The sequence below is a fragment of the Aegilops tauschii genome, chromosome 7, assembly GCF_002575655.3.
Source record: "Aegilops tauschii subsp. strangulata cultivar AL8/78 chromosome 7, Aet v6.0, whole genome shotgun sequence".
Lineage (NCBI taxonomy): Eukaryota > Viridiplantae > Streptophyta > Magnoliopsida > Poales > Poaceae > Aegilops > Aegilops tauschii.
This window is the reverse complement of record NC_053041.3, coordinates 245,253,731-245,272,298: the sequence shown is the minus strand read 5'-3', so window position 1 is coordinate 245,272,298 and position 18,568 is coordinate 245,253,731. Positions and strand designations below refer to the sequence as shown.

General features: G+C 44.1%; 1 protein-coding gene across 1 annotated transcript; it reads right to left on the bottom strand.

Annotated features, from left to right (window-relative positions):
- Positions 1 to 1,526: 1,526 nt before the first annotated feature.
- On the bottom strand, positions 1,527 to 10,459 carry LOC109780701 (MADS-box transcription factor 7). The gene is made up of 8 exons (XM_020339283.4): positions 10,124 to 10,459; positions 7,736 to 7,814; positions 3,467 to 3,537; positions 2,797 to 2,896; positions 2,577 to 2,618; positions 2,452 to 2,493; positions 2,061 to 2,218; positions 1,527 to 1,838 (listed from the first exon to the last, which is right to left on the bottom strand). The coding sequence occupies exons 1-8, from the start codon at positions 10,306 to 10,308 to the stop codon at positions 1,775 to 1,777; spliced, it is 741 nt and encodes a 246-aa protein (XP_020194872.1). The 5' UTR covers positions 10,309 to 10,459; the 3' UTR covers positions 1,527 to 1,774.
- Positions 10,460 to 18,568: the final 8,109 nt, after the last annotated feature.

Sequence of the window (18,568 nt, the reverse complement as noted above, 5' to 3'; positions counted from 1 at the left end):
TTATCATTGGGAATGGTAACTCTACTAGATTATGAGAAGATACCTAGTTAGGGGAGACGCCACTAGCCACACAATATCCTTCTCTCTATAATATTGTACAACGTAAGGACGCTTATATTGCTACAATATTATAGTCTGTCCCTCTAAATATCCAGTTGAGGAGGTCCGCGGTACGAGACCGACGGGACAATTGGCTACATCTCGTGCGAAGGGATGGACGCTCACCTCTCTGATGATCCAGATATGATTCACTGGAAATTGTCCACAAATGGGATATTCTCTGTGAAGTCTACGTATTTAGACTTAATAGACTCTGGTCCTATTCCAAAATAAATCCATATTTGGAAGATTAAAGTACCATTAAGAATCAAAATCTTAATGTGCTTTGTGCGCAAGGAAGTGATTCTAACTAAGGATAACTTGGCAAAGTGAAGATGGGAGGGTAGTAAACGATGTTGCTTTTGTGATCAAAATGAAACTATACAACGCCTCTTTCTCAAATGTCCTCTCGCCAAGATCTTATGGCGTACGCTTCACGTAGCCTTTAATGTTAGCCCTCCTAATAGTATTAACACGTTATTTGGGACATGGCTTGATGCAATGGAGCCAAGTACTGCGGGACATATTCGAATAGGAATATTTGCATTACTTTGGGCTATATGAAACTGCATAAATGACATGATTTTTCATAGACAGACTTTTATAAAAAAAATTGCAAGTTATATACAAAGCCATAGTTTAGATCCGTACGTGGTCGCTACTCAGTCATGCAGAAGCCATGGAGCTTATGGCTATTGGGTGCAACCGTTGGAAGGCGGTAGCACAGGATACTTAAAACCAGTTTGGATGACGGTTCAATAATAGGCTAAATGTTTAGTCATCTTGACCTGTTTTCGCAGGTTGTGGCAACTTTTATTTTCAATTTACTTTGGCTCTTCTTGTGAGATTGTACCCAGCCTCAGACCTATTTGGGCCTTTTGCTTAATAATATGGTCACATGCATCATTCTGATGTAGAGGCCGAAAGTAACCCTCCTTTAAAAAAAATGTTGATGCAGAGTAGCTTTTCATCGAGGGCAGTACCTCCACCTTGCTGCTCCCGTTGACACGCCATCATCGAGACACACCTCAAGCTTGCTGCTCCCGGCACTTATCCATCATTGCCATTGTCTGCAGCGAAATCCCATAGCCAGCTATGTCGAAAGTGTACTGACGGCATAAGCATGTGGTTGCGGGTGTCAACGAAGTCAAGGAGGAGGAGGGCATCAGCTCATGGCAAAGACAGTGACAGAGAAGAAGTTTGGGGTTGACAAAGTGTACTGGGATGGAGAGTTGGGAGGCCCATGGGTCCACGCGGATGTCAAGGGACACACTCCCTCCCTGCGACGACACCCCTGACTCGTCATTCACGTGTAGAGCTCACATGGCAGCCCATTCATATCTCTTAGTGGGGTCGGACTAAACTTCATGCACGAATAGGGGCTTCCAGAATTTTTCTACAAATTATGCCAATAATTCCAATAGAGGTAAGGGGAAAATATCATCACGCATAGCCACTCTAGTAATACAATGTATGATCTTTTACATGCAGTAACACAATAATGTTGAGCATCAAATACAGGGTTCTGAAGTTTTCATCACACAAAAGTTGCACGCAAAATAATTGAGGATCTTGACTGGAATAATCCATCACTCGAAGTAGTATACATGCATATATGCGGCCGGCCGGGTGCCACGTATATACTTATTCTTCGCACTTTCTTCGCCGTCTTCAATCAAGGCAACCACGGGGGCATGAAAGTTGTCATGCATGAGTTACTCATGGACTCAGGAGGGTACCTACGGAAAGAGAGGATTAACAATCAGTTGAATGGCTAAATATATGGAGGGAATGCACCTCCTAAGTTTGCAACAGTCTTTTATAAGAAAATAATGGAAATTTATTGTTTTCGCCCTACAGAAAGTACTCTGCCGCAAAACAATTATACTCCTACAAATTACGGCTGCTATCTCGACAGGTTAAATTTATATCAAACTTCAAACGTAGAATGAGAGTAATACCCTATGTGAAGTGTGGGTTCACCAGCAGCATCAAGGGGGTGGAAAAATCCATTGCCGCCGTGCATCGGCGGCTGCACTTCCGGCTGACGTTCATAGCCCAGTACATTGTTGTTGTGCTCCCAGAGCTGCTGCCCATGAACCTGGTTGCTCTCCTCCAACTGCATCTCTCAAAACAAAATCAGACATTACCTAACCTGTTCATTTTTAAGAGTACCAGTCATGGATTTCTTTTTTTGCTCGTTGTTCTCTAAGAACAATTAGGGTTAGGATGAGTAAGAAAGTAACTGTTTCATTTTGATCTCCTTTGAGATGAAATACATACGGATTATGGAATGTTGCTACAAGAATACATATATGAAATAATTAGACTTGCAATCGTAGAAGTACCTACTTTTATTCGAAGACATTTATTCGCCTCTGAAAACATTTGTTCCTGCATGTTTAATAAATTATGGGAGGTCATTCACTAATTAAATAGCCAGGTCTTAATACTGTTGAATTTCTGAGAGAGCGTACCCTTCTCTGGAGTTCTGTCAATTGGTCAACCATATGTTGTGTCTATAACAAGGGGGGAAAACTTGTTAGGACGCACCAAGCAACCTCATAATTGTACGCATAAAGTCATTAAGAAAGTAACGTAAAGATTTTTCATATGCAGAGTTATATCTACTTCAAAAGGAAAAATCCACACTTATTAGCTGGAAAAATCACTTGCTAAAAATTAAGTAATCAGTACCCTTGTTGTTCGAATGTGCTTCAAGGATGAATCGAGTTGCTTCTCAAGGCTCTCGAGCTCTTTTATGCCTAATGAATCAAGATCTTCACCAAGCAAATTCCTGGATAAGATGCAAAAAGAAGTGGTTCATTATGCGCAGATAAAATAAGTATTTCACCTTTCGACTACGCTGAAAAGAAACGATACTAAGAGGTAAACTTGGATTTGGTGGAATGGATACGATCACTGGTAATGATCCATATTAAGTTGAGTATGCGTACTTTTACTTTTGTGACCTTTCAATGTCACATTTGCAAGCACCAACAGTTTGGTAAAGAGCCACCAAACTCTACAAAAGTTACTATTACCTCTCTCAAAATATAAGACGTTTTTGAGACGGAGGTAGTACTTCTTAAGGTTTCTATTGTATTCCATTTTGAAAGAATGTTAATTGCAGTTTGATGCTCAATCTGACAATCATTCAAGCAACCAAAACAATGATTAGTTACTGCACTTAAATTTCGATCATCACTAAAGATATAGTTTCTGATAGTGATATGTTGCAAAAGAGAAACACATTTCACATTTGTAGTTGCTGCTGATTTCAGTTATTTTTAACTTCAAGATAATAAGTGATAAAGAAACAATATAAAAGTAAGTGTTAAAATAGCTCATTGAAAACACAGCGTACCTTTGTGTTCGCTGTAAATTATCAACCCGTGCCTTTAGTTTCAGGTACTCATTGCGGCTGTTTTTCAGTTGCTGAAAGGAAATAACATAGCACAACTTTACTTCACTAAGAACGATAAGAACAACATTTTATTGAACATTATGTTGGCCCAGACCCGACACCGTGTACTTTCCGGCGACGGTGATACGACCAACGATGAAGCAAAGCGACACTGACTGTTTTGGTTCCTGCCGGCTGGCCGTAGTGTACGCTCACGTATTTCTGGTGTTGCTTGCCGTAGCTATCGATCAGGAGTTCATCGACTAGCAGAAGGCTACCTTTGCACTTTGGTACATCGTGCATCTTGGCGTAAAGTAACGGAGGATCATGGCGGATGACGATAAGAACAAGCAACTGGCAGAGTACTCCGGTGCGGCTAAAGTATTTGCTGCTCCGGCGAGTTCGTCGTACCCACGATTTGATCGCGAGAACTTCGGGGTGTGGAAGGCCCTCATGGAGTGTGGTCTCCGCGCCAACGAGCTATGGGACGCGGTCGACCCAGGAGGCGACGCGTTCAAGAAGGAGGGAGCCGAGCACCGGAAGGATCGGCAGGCGGCGTCGGCGATTTACTCGGTGATGCCGATGGATGTCCTCCAGCACCTCATCGCCAAAGCAACGGCGAAGGAGGTGTGGGATATGCTGAAGCTCATGTTCGAGGGACACACCCGCATCAAGCAAGCCAATCTCCAAACTCTCCTAAGGAACTACGAGACTTTGGTCATGGGCGACAATGAGTCCGTGGATGCGTTCGCTTCACGGGTGGCTACTCTCGTCAATCGGATCCACGCGCTTGGAGAAAACCTCACGGAGACCTCGCTTGTCCGGCGGTTCTTGCGCGCAGCCCCTCCCCGGTACCTGCAAATTGTCACGGCGATCGAGCAGTGCGTCGGTCTCGAGACTCTCTCCATCGACGATCTTGTCGGACGGTACAAGGCCCACGATGAGCGGATGCGGTGCAATCTTGGGGACGGGAGGAACGACGAGCTTGTGATGCTCACAAGGGCGTAGTGGGTCGCTTTGTCAAAGGAAAAGCAAGACGGATCCACGAGCAGCAGCAAGAACGGGAAGCAGCGTTCGGTGAGAAAGAACTTTGCCGACTCGGATGACGACTCAGACGATGAGGCTGTACCACCACCGAGGAGGAAGTTTGACATCAGGAAAGTGAGGTGTTATAATTGTGGCTTCCTCGGCCACTTCAAGGCTGACTGCGAGGAAGCACCGAAGTAGAAGGCGCTCATGACCCAGCAAGGAGATGATGGAGACATGATGTTGATGTGTAAACTGGTGGACGACGAGGATCCAGACTCTCAAGCCTTGACTAAAGAAATTGTCGAGCTTGCGGAAGAAAAAGTTTGCCATCATCTTCATGGTTCGGAAACTCGTATCTATGCTAGAGATGCGGGGGGTGGTTCCAAAGCTTATGTCGATGCTATGGGCATAAGTGCCAACTTTGCTGGAGTAGATGCAGCGATAGCTGCGTGTGCTCGACCATGGAGAAGTAATCTTTGTGCCGTTCAGAGGTTCATAGGTGGCCACAAAAATAACACTGGACATGGTGTCTCGCTGAGTAGGCTGAAAGCACCGGCCGCAGGCACCAAAGCTGGATCCCTTGTGCGGAGTAAGGGCGCCTCGCACCCAGCAGCGAGTGCTGCACAAGGAGCCTCCAAGGCAGCTACGTGTGGTGGCCTAGCCACAAGACAAGGCTCGCATGGTGGGCTACAAACAAGTCTAGCAGGAGGGCTTGGTGGCTCACGTGGTGAGCTAGGGCCATCTACAACTAGTGACGTTGCAAGTGATCCAGGAGATATGCAAGGTTCATTACCAGCGCATGTACGTACAGTTTTGCCATGCTTGGCCACTATAATGCAAGAAGATGGGAACGGCAAGGTAACATCCGTACCCGGGATCTAGCTTTGCCAAAAGCAATGTGCGAAGCAAATGGTGAGGAGTTACTCCTGAAGGTACAAGGAGCCATGCAAATAATGTTGTCTCCGAAGGCACAAGAGACGAGGACAACGCCACCTACACCTGTACTGCTACAACCGGTGTTACACCCATATTCGAAGAAGACTCTTCGGACGATTGACCCGGCAAAAGTGAAAGGGAGTGGGCGACGGTGTCTAGCAAGCGCCGAGGAACCGGTGAAATTTGAGGACGCAAATACGGAGAAGTGTTGGCGTCATACTATGAAAGAAGAGTTGGGGTCGATCCATGACAATAATTCATGGGAGCTTATGGATCTTCCCAACGATGAAAAGGCTATGGAGCTCAAGTGGGAATTCAAGGTCAAGAAAGATGTTGAAGGGTGCATGAAGCACAAAGCGAGGTTTGTAGCCAAAGAGTATGTGCAAGAGGAAGGTGTGGACTTCGAAGAAGTGTTCGTTCCCATTGCAAAGATGGAGTCGGTGAGATTACTCATCGCTCTCGCGGCTCAGAAATCATGGAAAGTACATCACATGGATGTAAACTCCGCGTTTTTGAATGGCGAGATAGAAGGAGATGTGTATGTGAATCAACCATCGGATTTCATCAAAGAGGGAGAAGAGCACAAGGTACTGAAGTCACACAAAATCTTGTATGGGCTATGCCAAGGACCTCGGGAGTGGAACAACAAACTTGATCGGACATTGATTTCTCTTGGATTTGAGAAAGCCCCACTAGAGCATGCAATGTACAAGCGAGGTGAAGGGAGGGATCGTCTACTAGTTGGCATCTACGTCGACGACCTATTAATTACTGGAGCAGATGAAGAAGTGATTGCAAAGTTCAAGCTACAGATGAAAGAGCTTTTCAAGATGGATGATCTAGGTCTTTTGAGCTACTACCCCGGGATAGAGGTACATCAAAAGACGGAGGGGGTCACACTATGCCAGGAGGCATACACAAGGAAGGTACTTGAAAGCCCTGTCATGAGAGATTGCAATCCAGTTGACGCTCTAATGGAACCTTGTCTAGCGCTGAGCAAGAAAAGTAAAGGACCCGTAGTTGATGCAATAGAGTATATTGCAGCGGCCACTGCGATGCGTCAAGGCGTGTGGCTAAGGAAGCTACACGGTGATCTCACGGGTCGAGATCCGGAACAAGTGGTGCTCAATGTTGATAGCAAGTCTGAAAGTTTTCTATGTGAGGATCCAGTGCGGCAGGATAGGAGCAAGCACATTGATACGGTGTATCACTACATAAAGGACTGCGTAGAAGAAGGTAAGATGAAGGTCAACTACGGTTGCACCGATGATCAGATGGCGGACATGCTAAGCAAGGCTTTGGATCGAGAGAAGTTCTTGAAGATGCGAAGAAGGATCGGCGTCGGAGCTGTGACATGATGACGTCGTGTTTAGGGGGTGATTGTTGGAATTAAACACGAACACAGCCTCCCAATATTGATACGTGTCCAAGTTGATAATGTATGTACGATTGTTGGCCCAGACCCGACGCCGTGTACTTTCCGGCGACGGTGATACGACCGACGACGAAGCAAAGCGACACTGACTGTTTTGGTTCCTGCCCCAAGCTGGCTCAGCCCGACGAAATACTTTACGCCGAGATGCACGATGTACCAAAGTACAAAGGTAGCCTTCTGCTAGTCGATGAACTCCTTGGCGAATTTGGGCAGCACCAAAACCATTGTCTCTGTCCTTATTTTCCTAAGCTAGCTACTTCACGTTTTGATCTGGGAACTAACACATTATGCATCATAAAATTACAAAAATACGGATAGAATTATGTAAAGAATTAACTGACATCACATGTGATTCATTTTCGCCTAAAAATAACTAAATAGTGCGTACTTTGTAATAACAAAAAGATTACTTGTGACTCCTTCGTATCAAGTCATGTGTAATTTCTTGCATGAAAGAGCACAGGGCAGAAATCAGCACACTAACAGTCATTTAAAGATGAAGATAGTCCAAGTTTGAGTTAATGGGCTATATATTACGTAAACCATGTTTAATATATGAATTTGTGTATTTATATGTTTGAGAATCATGGGGTCATAATAGGAAGTGTTTTGGTATATTTACATGCTTTGAATATTCTGGAGACCTTTTTGCGATTGCAGGTACTTTCCATGTGATATGCATATGATTAATACCAAACCTAGAATACTCTCATTGATATGAAGGAACAGCTGGTAATATACGCGCTGAAAGTAAAACGTAAGGAGATTTTAACAGCAAATGTAATTAACTAAAAAAATCTTCTTGCTGGCTCATGGGCAACAGGTTCTACCTCATTTTCTCGGTTCTGCACAGTAGTTTCAGGTCCTGCATAACTGCATTTTTGATACTTGTCGAGTGTCTTCGTCATGCTACAACAAGTTCAATGGCAAATAAAAGTTATATTTCAATCATAGGTTACTAGATATATATATATAGCCAGACACCAAAACTGCATAACAATTCTACATGTGAATATTAATATTAGATTATTTATGACAGAGCTAGAACAGATGGTGAGGATAAGAAAAGGCACGTTTGCCAAGTGTAGAGGTTATGATTCTAAGTGTCACAGTGGCTAGTACTCTACTTCGCAGTTCAGTTGGGCCTCTAAAATGTTCTTACCACAGTACCAGCCCACGAATCAAAATATCCACCGTGACGCCACAGGATACGTCTGATGAGATGCTTACTTAAGCAGTACAAGTGATAATGAAGGCTACCCGCAGAAAAACAAGTGGTAATGAAGGCAGTGAACAGCTACTCACTAAGAACTGATTGTGAGAAATGATGCCCAAACTAGACATCTTTCTAACATGAATTAAGTAACTCTATTTTTTTGTTGGTCATAAAACTATCTTAGGAGTATCAGTCCGTAACTAATGACCCGTGTTCTCGTAAAATTCTACCCAACCTAATCTTGGGTTGCTGCCATGTGGGCAAGCTTTTTGTGGGATCCATATGTCAGCCGCTCTAAAGTCAGGAAATTTAAGTTAAAGAATCTCTGTCTCAAATCAAAATATGCACAGTGCTGCAGTGGCGACATGAGATACACTTGTTGAGATGCTGACTTGAAAATAACATTATTATGTACTAAAAGGAAGGGGTACACGATAGGGAGTACCGAGAGCAATAACACATTAGAAACAAAATACAGAAGAATATAGGGTGTACGCCGTTGCACACATTCCAAGGTTGTTCCTGACTCCCAGATCCTTGCGTACCAGGAATCTTCACACTAAGTGATGAGTATTTTTCAGTCCAGCTTTTCAGTGCAAACCACACAAAATATATGTGCTAGTTTTATGTGTGCGCTAAAATGTCATACGCTCCCATGAATGCTCACTTGACATCTGAGTGAATGGATGCGCTCAAGGGAATTGATTGAAATTTAACATTTTTTATCTAAAAAAACCTCAATTAACAAAAAAATACACGTAACAACAACTTATATTTCTGGAATGTAAGTTAATTAGTACTGCCTAAGACGTGGTGCACACAAGTCAATTCAGAAAACATGAAGTCAAACTTTGTGACTTCACAAATTGTTTACACTGCTAAGGAGAAAAATAGTATATCATGAACAAAGCACTGACAAAATCGTAATAATACAGTTCTACTAACATGTACATATAAAAAAATATGCTAACCATGGTATAATGTTTAAGACAATGTGTACCTTGGGAATACTTGTAAGTTTGCAATATTATAGGTTGTATTCTACATGATATTAGCTAGTAGGTATGCATGTGGGCGTGTCCAAAGTTAGAATCAACCATCTTTCATGCATCCATCAATTAGTTCTACCCTCTCGGAAAGCTAGACCAACAGTCAAAAATGTCATCATCCCTTAGATGATGATACACTGCCACCAAAGACACTATGACTTCAGCTTTGCATGGAGTTTCACAAGTACAGCATATAGCTACAAACCTCCGTAGAACATTATTTGCTAATAACTATGAGATGTATATATAGTATAGCAATGGTTGCTAGTTACCATGTACATCGGTTCACAAACATTCTAGTCTTCTGTTTGCAACTTCATTTTGTTTCTCATCCAAGGTCGGAACCTTCGTTTCGGGGTTACCATGGAAGAAATGGTTTGTAATTAAGGAAAGAGTGTGTCTAGGGCACATCTAGATGTACCCTAGTTATTGCATATCTAAGTGAGTGAGTCAAGCACAAAGAGAAAAAGAAAAAAGAAAAGAAAAATATCCACACGAATCTTGATGTAAAATCAATGATATAGGACTTAGATGAGCAATACTTATGGCACATCTAGATGTGCTTTAGCAAAACTGTTAAGGAAACCACCCCACTGGATGCCCGCAAAGTTCACTACAGAGTTAGATCAGGGAGTCTCGACCGGGAATCCGGGAAAGTACGGTGCACCAAAATGACCAGGGAGGAAACCCTAAACCCACGGTACTGGCCGGATCCCGGCTCGGTAGTCCCTGGAAAGCCGACGCCAATCCGGCGGATCGTAAGTGCCCCCCTAACCTCGGGACGCTCAATTGCACAGATCCACGCGAAACAGCCGTCCCTCGCGGCACCTCAGCGACGTAGCTCGACGGAGCTTGGTGACGTGACGCGCAAGGGGACGCCATTTCATGGGCAGATCTGGCGAGATGACTTGCGCGCGCAGGATTTGAGCGAACGGACAAGCGCGTGTGTATACCTCTGGGTGCTGCAGAACTCGTAGAGCTTGCCGCGGTTGGAGAAGACGATGAGCGCGACCTCGGCGTCGCACAGCACGGAGAGCTCGTAGGCCTTCTTGAGCAGGCCGTTCCTGCGCTTGGCGAAGGTGACCTGGCGGTTGATCTTGTTCTCGATCCGCTTCAGCTCCACCCTCCCCCTCCCCATGGCTGACTCCGCTGCTTCCTCCACCTTCCCCGTCCCTGGCTATGCTGCAGCAACCATACACACCACCACCACCACCACCACCACCAAGCGTACTACTCGTAGCAAGAAGGGAGAGGAGGGGAGGAAGATAAGGGGGTGGGGAGGAGCAGGCAGGCAGGCAGCTGGCTGGCCTGGTAGGGATTAAAGCGAGAGATGATGGGTGCAGGAGAGGAGCCAGTGGGCGCAAGGGGGGCTCCGCGGGCTGCCGTTTTTGGCAAAGGATGAGTAGGGGGGAAACCCTAGAGGACCAGCAGCGTAGCGCGTTTCCGGAAGGCTAGGGATGGGATGGGCCGCGCGTCCCGTCCGTCCGTCCCCGTCGCCGTCGCCATCCATCCTTAACTCCTCCTCCACGCCCTGCTTTATTCGCTAGCTTTTTGCACCCCAAGCACGGCTAGCTCCACACACACAAGCACGCTCCTCTTCTGCACTCCCCTCTCTCTCTCACGCGATCACATGGAGGCGCTCGCACGCACAGAGACGGACGCACCGAATGGCGCTGCAGCGGATCCGCAGGAAGCCGCGGTGAGGGATTTTTCAACGGCTGGTCGGTTGGCGAGCCGTCCGATCGGCGCGGCCGATGGCCCTGCAGTCGACACGTGGTGCATTGCGGATCCTGGCTGGCTGCCCGCGTACGTAACATGCATGCATGTCCCGGCCCACCACAGATGCGCCCACAGCTGAGGTTGATGCGTCTTCCCCGGCCGGGGTCCGGGCCCGTACGGCGCACCCATCGGCCCAGCGACCGCACGCTGGGCGCTGCCGGTGGTGCATTCATGCATGGCATGGGCACGAACAGCCGATCGACTGGGAGGACACTGTTGCTTCCATCTGCCGCGCACGAAGACGACGGGATCTCAGGGCCGATGCTGCTCGGCGAGTAAAATCCTCAATGAGCAGAACGAAAACCCAAAAGGTGTGGCTGATAATTCGATCGGTTCACGTGGCGGGTGCGGACTGGCATTTGCTGCACTAATCAGCAAGAGAGAGCGGGCCGGCGCGTGGCCGTTTTACGACCGTGCGTAGCGTACGGGAGCCAGCAACCTTCGTGTCCAGGCTCGGCCTTGAGACCGGACAAAGGAACGTACGTCGCGCAGAGCATGCCAGCGAGTGACCGATTTGATGGCTCCATCGATCGGGCGGGACCCGGGCATTGGGCGAACGGTATCAGACCTATGGTGACGTGAGTTCGACGTATGCCGTCCAAAGGAAAATGGTATGTTGCGTGTCGTGAGAGCAGTGTCGCTCAACTGCTGCCTTGCTAATGGCTGCAAGAGTAGAGTAAACTAACACAGTCTGGTCGTGTCGGGTCCGGTCCCTAGCAGGAACCGAGAAGAACGTATTCCGCATTAGAGCATGTAAACTAACGCCTAAAAATAATGCTCCAACAGATAATGCAGATATACACTTTTTACTTAGGTTTTGCTCTAGATGTACGATAGCACTTGATGATTCAAGTTTGCTAAACTAGCCATGCACGAGCAAAACGCAACCATCCGCGCGCGCACTACTAGCACCCCAGGTACTAAACATAATGATCTTTCATCAAGTAAACCAACTAGCTAACATCAACTATAAGATGTAATCAACACTACTAGCATCCCCAGGCACCAACACTAGTAGAAAAAGGGGCTTTCGTTCGGGCCTAGCCAGCCCATTAGTCTCGGTTTTTATATGAACCGGGACCAATGGGTGCGTTCGTCCCGGTTCGTGAGCCCAGGTGGCCGGTCGGGGCCTCGTGGGCTTTGATCCCAGTTCGTCTGGACTCATTTGTCCCGGTTCTAGGCACGAACGGGGACCAATGGGCCTCGCTCCTGACCCACATCCATTGGTCCCGGTTCCAGCCACGAACCGGGACAAATGATTTGCCTATATATAGCCCATCGCCGGCGAGTAGAGCACTCCACACTGCTCTGTTTTTTGCTGGCCGGCGAGGGGAGGGCATTTGGGTGCTCTAGCTCACCTCCTATGCACATGAGATGTTCGATGAAATGTCCGAGCCACACTAGTTAATATTTCTTCTCTCGAAACTCGACCTCCGAGCTCCATTTTCCTCGAGATTTTTCTAGGTTTAGCGGTCCGTCACGTCCCGTCCCCGTCTTCACCGCCGTCGATCGCCCGCGCCGATCTCGTCGCCGGCACCATCGTGGTGAGCCTCTTGTTCTTATCTTCTTTCTGAAAGAAAAAAATTCTTACTTGAGATAGATACTTGTCTAATTTTCTTACTTTTATTATTCCTTGTTATTATATAGTGCGATGGTTCTGGTATCCGCCCCCGTCGGCCCTCGTCCTGTCTATAATTCGGATGTGGTATATATTATCTTTTTATAACTATTTGGTTCATTTATTGTTTATGACAATTATGCCGACCAACGTGACATAGATTTTATTTATGTAGGAGGTGGTTGAACCGGAAATTCCAACCGACCCTATTGTCGAGAGGTTAAATTTAGTTGAAGAAGAAAACAATTAGTTGAAGGAAAAAATAAAAAAAATTAAGGAGGAGAAGATGATATTGGAGTTGCATGTTGCGGATGTCGTCGATGATCACAAGATCAAAATGGATGCAATGCGGTTGAAGATTAGAAAGATTAGAAAATATGTCATTCATACCGAGGCTTGGTATCATTATGTCGTTGGATCAATTGTTACCTTAGTTGTGATTATGATCGCATTTGTTGTTGCATTGAAAGGTTTTACATAGTTTCAATGTATGGTTTAACTAGATGCTCTGGAGAGCTATATGTTGTTCAATTTGAACTATGTATGTACTTTGGTTTTAATGTGATGATGAACTACTATTAATTTGGTCACTTATCTCTATCCATGTTCATTTGTAGTGCTTTTCAATTTCAGGGTCTTATAGCTGGAAAAAATCAGTAAATGCATGAAAAATAACAAATGAAGTCAGAAAGGGTTGAAAATTGATGATGTGGTTTTGAATGGTGCATTTTCAACACAGAAAAACTATGGCGTTCAAATATGTTCAAAAAAATGAAATCCCTTTGTAACACACGAGTTTCCGCATGAAACCCTGATACTTCGAAAGAGATTGTCCGTTTTGTACACGAAGTGCATCCAGTTTTTGCCGTAAGCCTCTCTACTTTCTTGCACATGCTATGTGGGTGAAATGATGATACCATGCCAACTTTCAACCTTTTCAGAATTCATTTGTAGTGCTTTTCAATTTTAGGGTCTTATAGCTAAAAAAATCAGTAAATGCGTGAAAAATAACAAATGAAGTCATAAAGGGTTGAAAATTGATGATGTGGCTTTGAATGGTGCATGAGGTTTGATACAAATACTGACAATAAGAGATGAACTACAGTTTTGAGATGAGATGGTGCTGGTGAACATGTTGATTGAGATGAGTTCTCCCACAATGAGAGGAATGTTGGTGATGATGAGGGCTTCCATATCCCACTCCTTGAGGGAAGTTTCCCCTGGAGTATCGCTCCGCCAGAGAGCAGAAGTGCTCTGCCTCTGTTTCTGCCTCGAGACGGCAGCGGAAGGTCCCCAAAGTCTTCTTCTTATTTATTTCCTAGGGTAAATGGCTTTATATAGGAGAAGAACGTCGGAAGGTGACCTCCGTGGGCCCCACAAGCCCAGGTGGCGCGGCCTGGGGGGTGGCCGCACCCCCTACACTTGTGGCCCATCGAGGCTCTTCTTTGGTACTTATTTCTTCCAGTATTTTTTATATATTATAAAATAAATCTCCATAAAATTTCACTTCATTTTGAGCTTCGGAGAATTGTATTTTTGTTGTAGCTTTTTTAGGTCAGAATTCCAGCTACCGCTAATCCCTCCCCTTTGATTTATCTTGCATTTTAAGAGAAAGTCATTAGAATTGCATCATAATATGAAATATAACTTCAAAATAAGATAAATAGCAGTAGGAAATTGTGATGCAAAATGGATGCGTCAGGAACCACTCATGGTAATGACACCCACATTAACCATCATCAACGAGCAGTGATCCAAGATAGCAGAGGATTGTAGGAGTAGCTTGGCCACGGTGAATATTAATTCCCATTCAACATTGCATAACGCTCGATCCAGTCTAACTAGCATGGGCATAGCTTGCTCATTGCTCCATGTGAACTTGTGGCTGGTGAAAGGAATTTCATTAAGACTTGATCCGTTAAGAGTTCTCCTAAAGTGATCCATTGACATGTCTCCAACGTATTTATAATTTTTGATTGTTTCATGCTATTATATTATCAATCTTGTATGCTTTATATGCACTTTTGGGACCTATTTACTCAGTGCCTGGTGGTAGTTCCTGTTTTTGCCTATTTTATTGTTTCGTAGGAAAATCATACCAAATGAAGTTCAAACACGATGAAACTTTACGGTGATTTTTTTAGACCAGAAGGGACCCTAGAAGCTTCAGGGGGGACCAGACGATGCATGAGAGAGCCACAAGCTCAGGTAGCGTGCCCCTAGGGGCGCGCCACCCAGGCTTGAGGCCTCCTCGTAATTCCATTTGACCTAATTCCAAGCCCATAAATTCCCTAAAATCCAAAAACCACCAGAGCGAGACCCGAAACAATTATTCCGCCATCGCATGCCTCTATTCTTCCGCGATCCATCTGGAGGCCTCCGTCGGTTCTCTTCGGGAGGGGGAATTGATCACGGAGGGCCTCTACATCAACCTTACTGCCTCGTCCATGGGTAGTTCCTCACAGGACCTACGGGTCCATAGCAGTACCTAGATGGCTCTCCCTCTGGTCTTCATACAATGTTCTCTTTAGAGATCGATTCGATGTAATACTTTTGTGGTGCGTTTGTTGGGATCTAATGAATTATGGGTTTATGATCAGATTATTCGTTAAAAGTAATTGAGTATTTTCTGAACTTTATTATGTGTGATTATTATAACTATGTAATGCTTTCCAGTCTATGAGTTTTCTTTGGCCAAGTCGATGAGTAGATCTTTAGTGGAAGTGGTGCATGGTAGTAGGTTCCTCTCCTCATGACAGAAGGGGTAGGGAGTCACGTATTCGTATTGTTACTACTAAGGGTAAAACGATGGGGTTCAATCATATTGATTGGTCTTATATTGTCTACATTACGTCATCATGCTTAAAGCATTACTCTGTTTATTATAAACTTAATACCTAGAGAGGCAAGCATAGAAGTGCTCCCAAAGTGGAGTAATAATAGTAAATACAGAATCATTTCGGTCTACTTGTCACGGACGTAATGCCTATGTACTGATCATGCCATGAATAACATCATAACTATGTGGTTTTCTATGAATCTCAACGGTAATTTGTGTGCCCACACTTTTTATGTTCTTGAGAGAGATGCCTCTAGTGAAATCTATGGCCACGGGTTCCAATTCACTTTATATTACTAAAACCCTAAATACCTTGCTGCAATTTATTTACTTTTATTTAGTTTTGCAATTTATATGTCTATCACTATCAGAATTAATCCTTGAATTAACGAGTACAGGGGGGTTGACAACCCTCTTGCTTACGCTGGGTGCAAGTATTTGTTTGTGTGTGTCCAGGTACTGATAGTTATTTGTGTAAATCTCCTACTGGTTCCATAAACCTTGGTTCTTTACTGAGGAAAATACTTTCTGCTACTATACTACATCATGCTACTTGTGACTTGCGTTGGGATTTCCCCGAAGAGGAGGGGATGATGCAGTACAGTAGAGATAAGTATTTCCCTCAGTTATGAAACCGAGGTTATCAACCCAGTAGGAGAACCAAGCAATAATATGTAAACAGCACATGCACACAAACAATAAATACTTGCAACCCAACGCATAGAGGGGTTGTCAATCCCTCAACGGTATTGAGATAAATTAAATTGTATAGGATTTGATAAATAGATCTAACTAAAACACAAAATGAAACAAATAAAGGAAAATTGCAGCAAGGTATTTTTAGGATTTTTATATAATAAAAGATGGACCCGGGGGCTATAGTTTTCACTAGAGGCTTCTCTCAAGAAAATAGCATACGGTGGGTAAACAAATTACTGTTGGGCAATTGACAGAAAAGCAAATAATTATGACGATATCCAAGGCACTGATCATGTATATAAGAATCACGTTCAAGATTAGTAGACCGAAACGATTCTGCATCTACTACTATTACTCCACACATTGGCCGCTATCCAGCATGCATCTAGTGTATTAAGTTCATGAAAAAACAGAGTAATGCATTAGGCAAGATGACATGATGTAGACAAGATAAACTCACGTATGAATAAACCCCATCTTGTGACCCTTAATAGCAATGATACATGCGTTTCATGTCTCTTTATGTCACTGAGATTGAGCACTGCAAGATCGAACCCATCAAAAAACATCTCTTCCCATGGCAGGAAAAATCAATCTAGTTGGCCAAACCAGACCAATAATTCAGAGAAGTACGAGGCCATAACAATCATGCCTAAAAGAGTTCAAAGAAAACTCAAATAATATTCATGGATAGATTTGATCATAAACTCACAATTCATTGGATCCCAACAAACACACCGCAAAAAGTCATTACATCAAATAGATCTCCAAGAAAATCAAGGAGAACATTGTATTAAAGATCTAAAAGAGAGAAGAAGTCATCTAGCTGCTAACTATGGACCGGTAGGTCTGTGGTAAACTACTAACGCGTCGTCGGAGGGGCAGCAAGGATGATGAAGAACCCCTCCGTGATTTTGTCCCATCGGGCAGAGTGCCGGAAAAGGCCTCTAGATTGGATCTCGTGGTTCTGGAACTTGCGGCTGCGGAAAAAGTATTTCGTCGACTCCCCTAGGGTTTTTGGGATTTTAGAGTATTTATAGAGGCGGAGGTAGGTCAAGACGTTGCCCGTGGGCCCCACTACCCACTAGGGCGCCAGAGGCCCCTGGCGTGCCCTGGTGCCTAGTGGGCCCCACGAGCCTCTTCTTGTGGCCTCCAGAAGCTTCCAGGGTCTCTTCTTGGCAGAAAAAATCTCCAAAAAGTTTCGTGGCCTTTGGACTTCATTTTGGCATTGATATTCTGCAAAGTAGAAAAACAAGCAAAAAACAGCAACTGGCACTATGCACTAAGTTAATAGGTTAGTCCCAAAAAATGATATAAAGTTGCTAGTAAATGTATATAAAACATCCAAGATTGATAATATAATAGCATGGAACAATAAAAAATTACAGATACGTTGGAGACGTATCAAGCATCCCCAAGCTTAATTCCTGCTCGTCCTCGAGTAGGTAAATGATAAAAACAGAATTTTTGATGTGGAATGCTACCTATCATGTTAATCACATATTCTTTTATTTTGTAGCATGGACATTTGGACTTTAAGTGATTCAAAGCAATAGTCTATAATTTGACATGAAGACATCAATACTCAAGCATATCAACAAGCAACCATGTCTTTCAAAATATCAATGCTAAAGCGAGTTATCCCTAGACCATTATGCTCAATCATTGATCCATTCATGAAACACACTCAAATATTAGCTACATCCAATGCACAAGTATGGCAATAGTGTTCCCTAGTTGGTGCTTTATAAGAGAAGATAGAGACTCGATAAAAATAAAATTGCATAAAAGTAAATAGATAGGCCCTTCGCAGAGGGAAGCAGAGATTTGTAGAGGTGCCAGAGCTCAAAGCTTAAATCGAGAGATAAAATTGTTTTGAGAGGCATGTTTTTCCTGTCAACGAAAACAACCGAGAATTCCAGTATCTTCCATGTTATCTAAATCATAGGCGGTTCCCAAACAGAAAGTAAATTTTATTTCCTTTCCACCATTCTTACACAATCCATGGCTAGCCGTATCCACGGGGTGCCTTCCATACCAACACTTTCCAAGGAATTTATTATCATAGTATTTGTCATTTCGGGACTCGGCATCCCTATTACCTGCCACACTCTCGTGCAATGACAAGTGAATAAGCACTCATCTTGAGAATAACATATACCTAGCATGGAAAATATTGGCCACCCCTACCGCTTCATGAGCGGTAACGCATGCAAAAAGGAAATTCATTTTGGAAATTAGAGTTGGCACATACAAATTTACTTGGAACGACATGGAAATACCACATATAGGTAGGTATGGTGGACTCATTTGGCACAACTTTGGGTTTAAGGAGTTGGAAGCACAAGCAGTATTCTCGCTTAGTACAAATGAAGGCTAGCAAATAGATTGAGAAGCGACCAACCAAAAACCAAAACGGTCATAAACGAGCATTGAACATAACTAACACTGAATAATGCACCA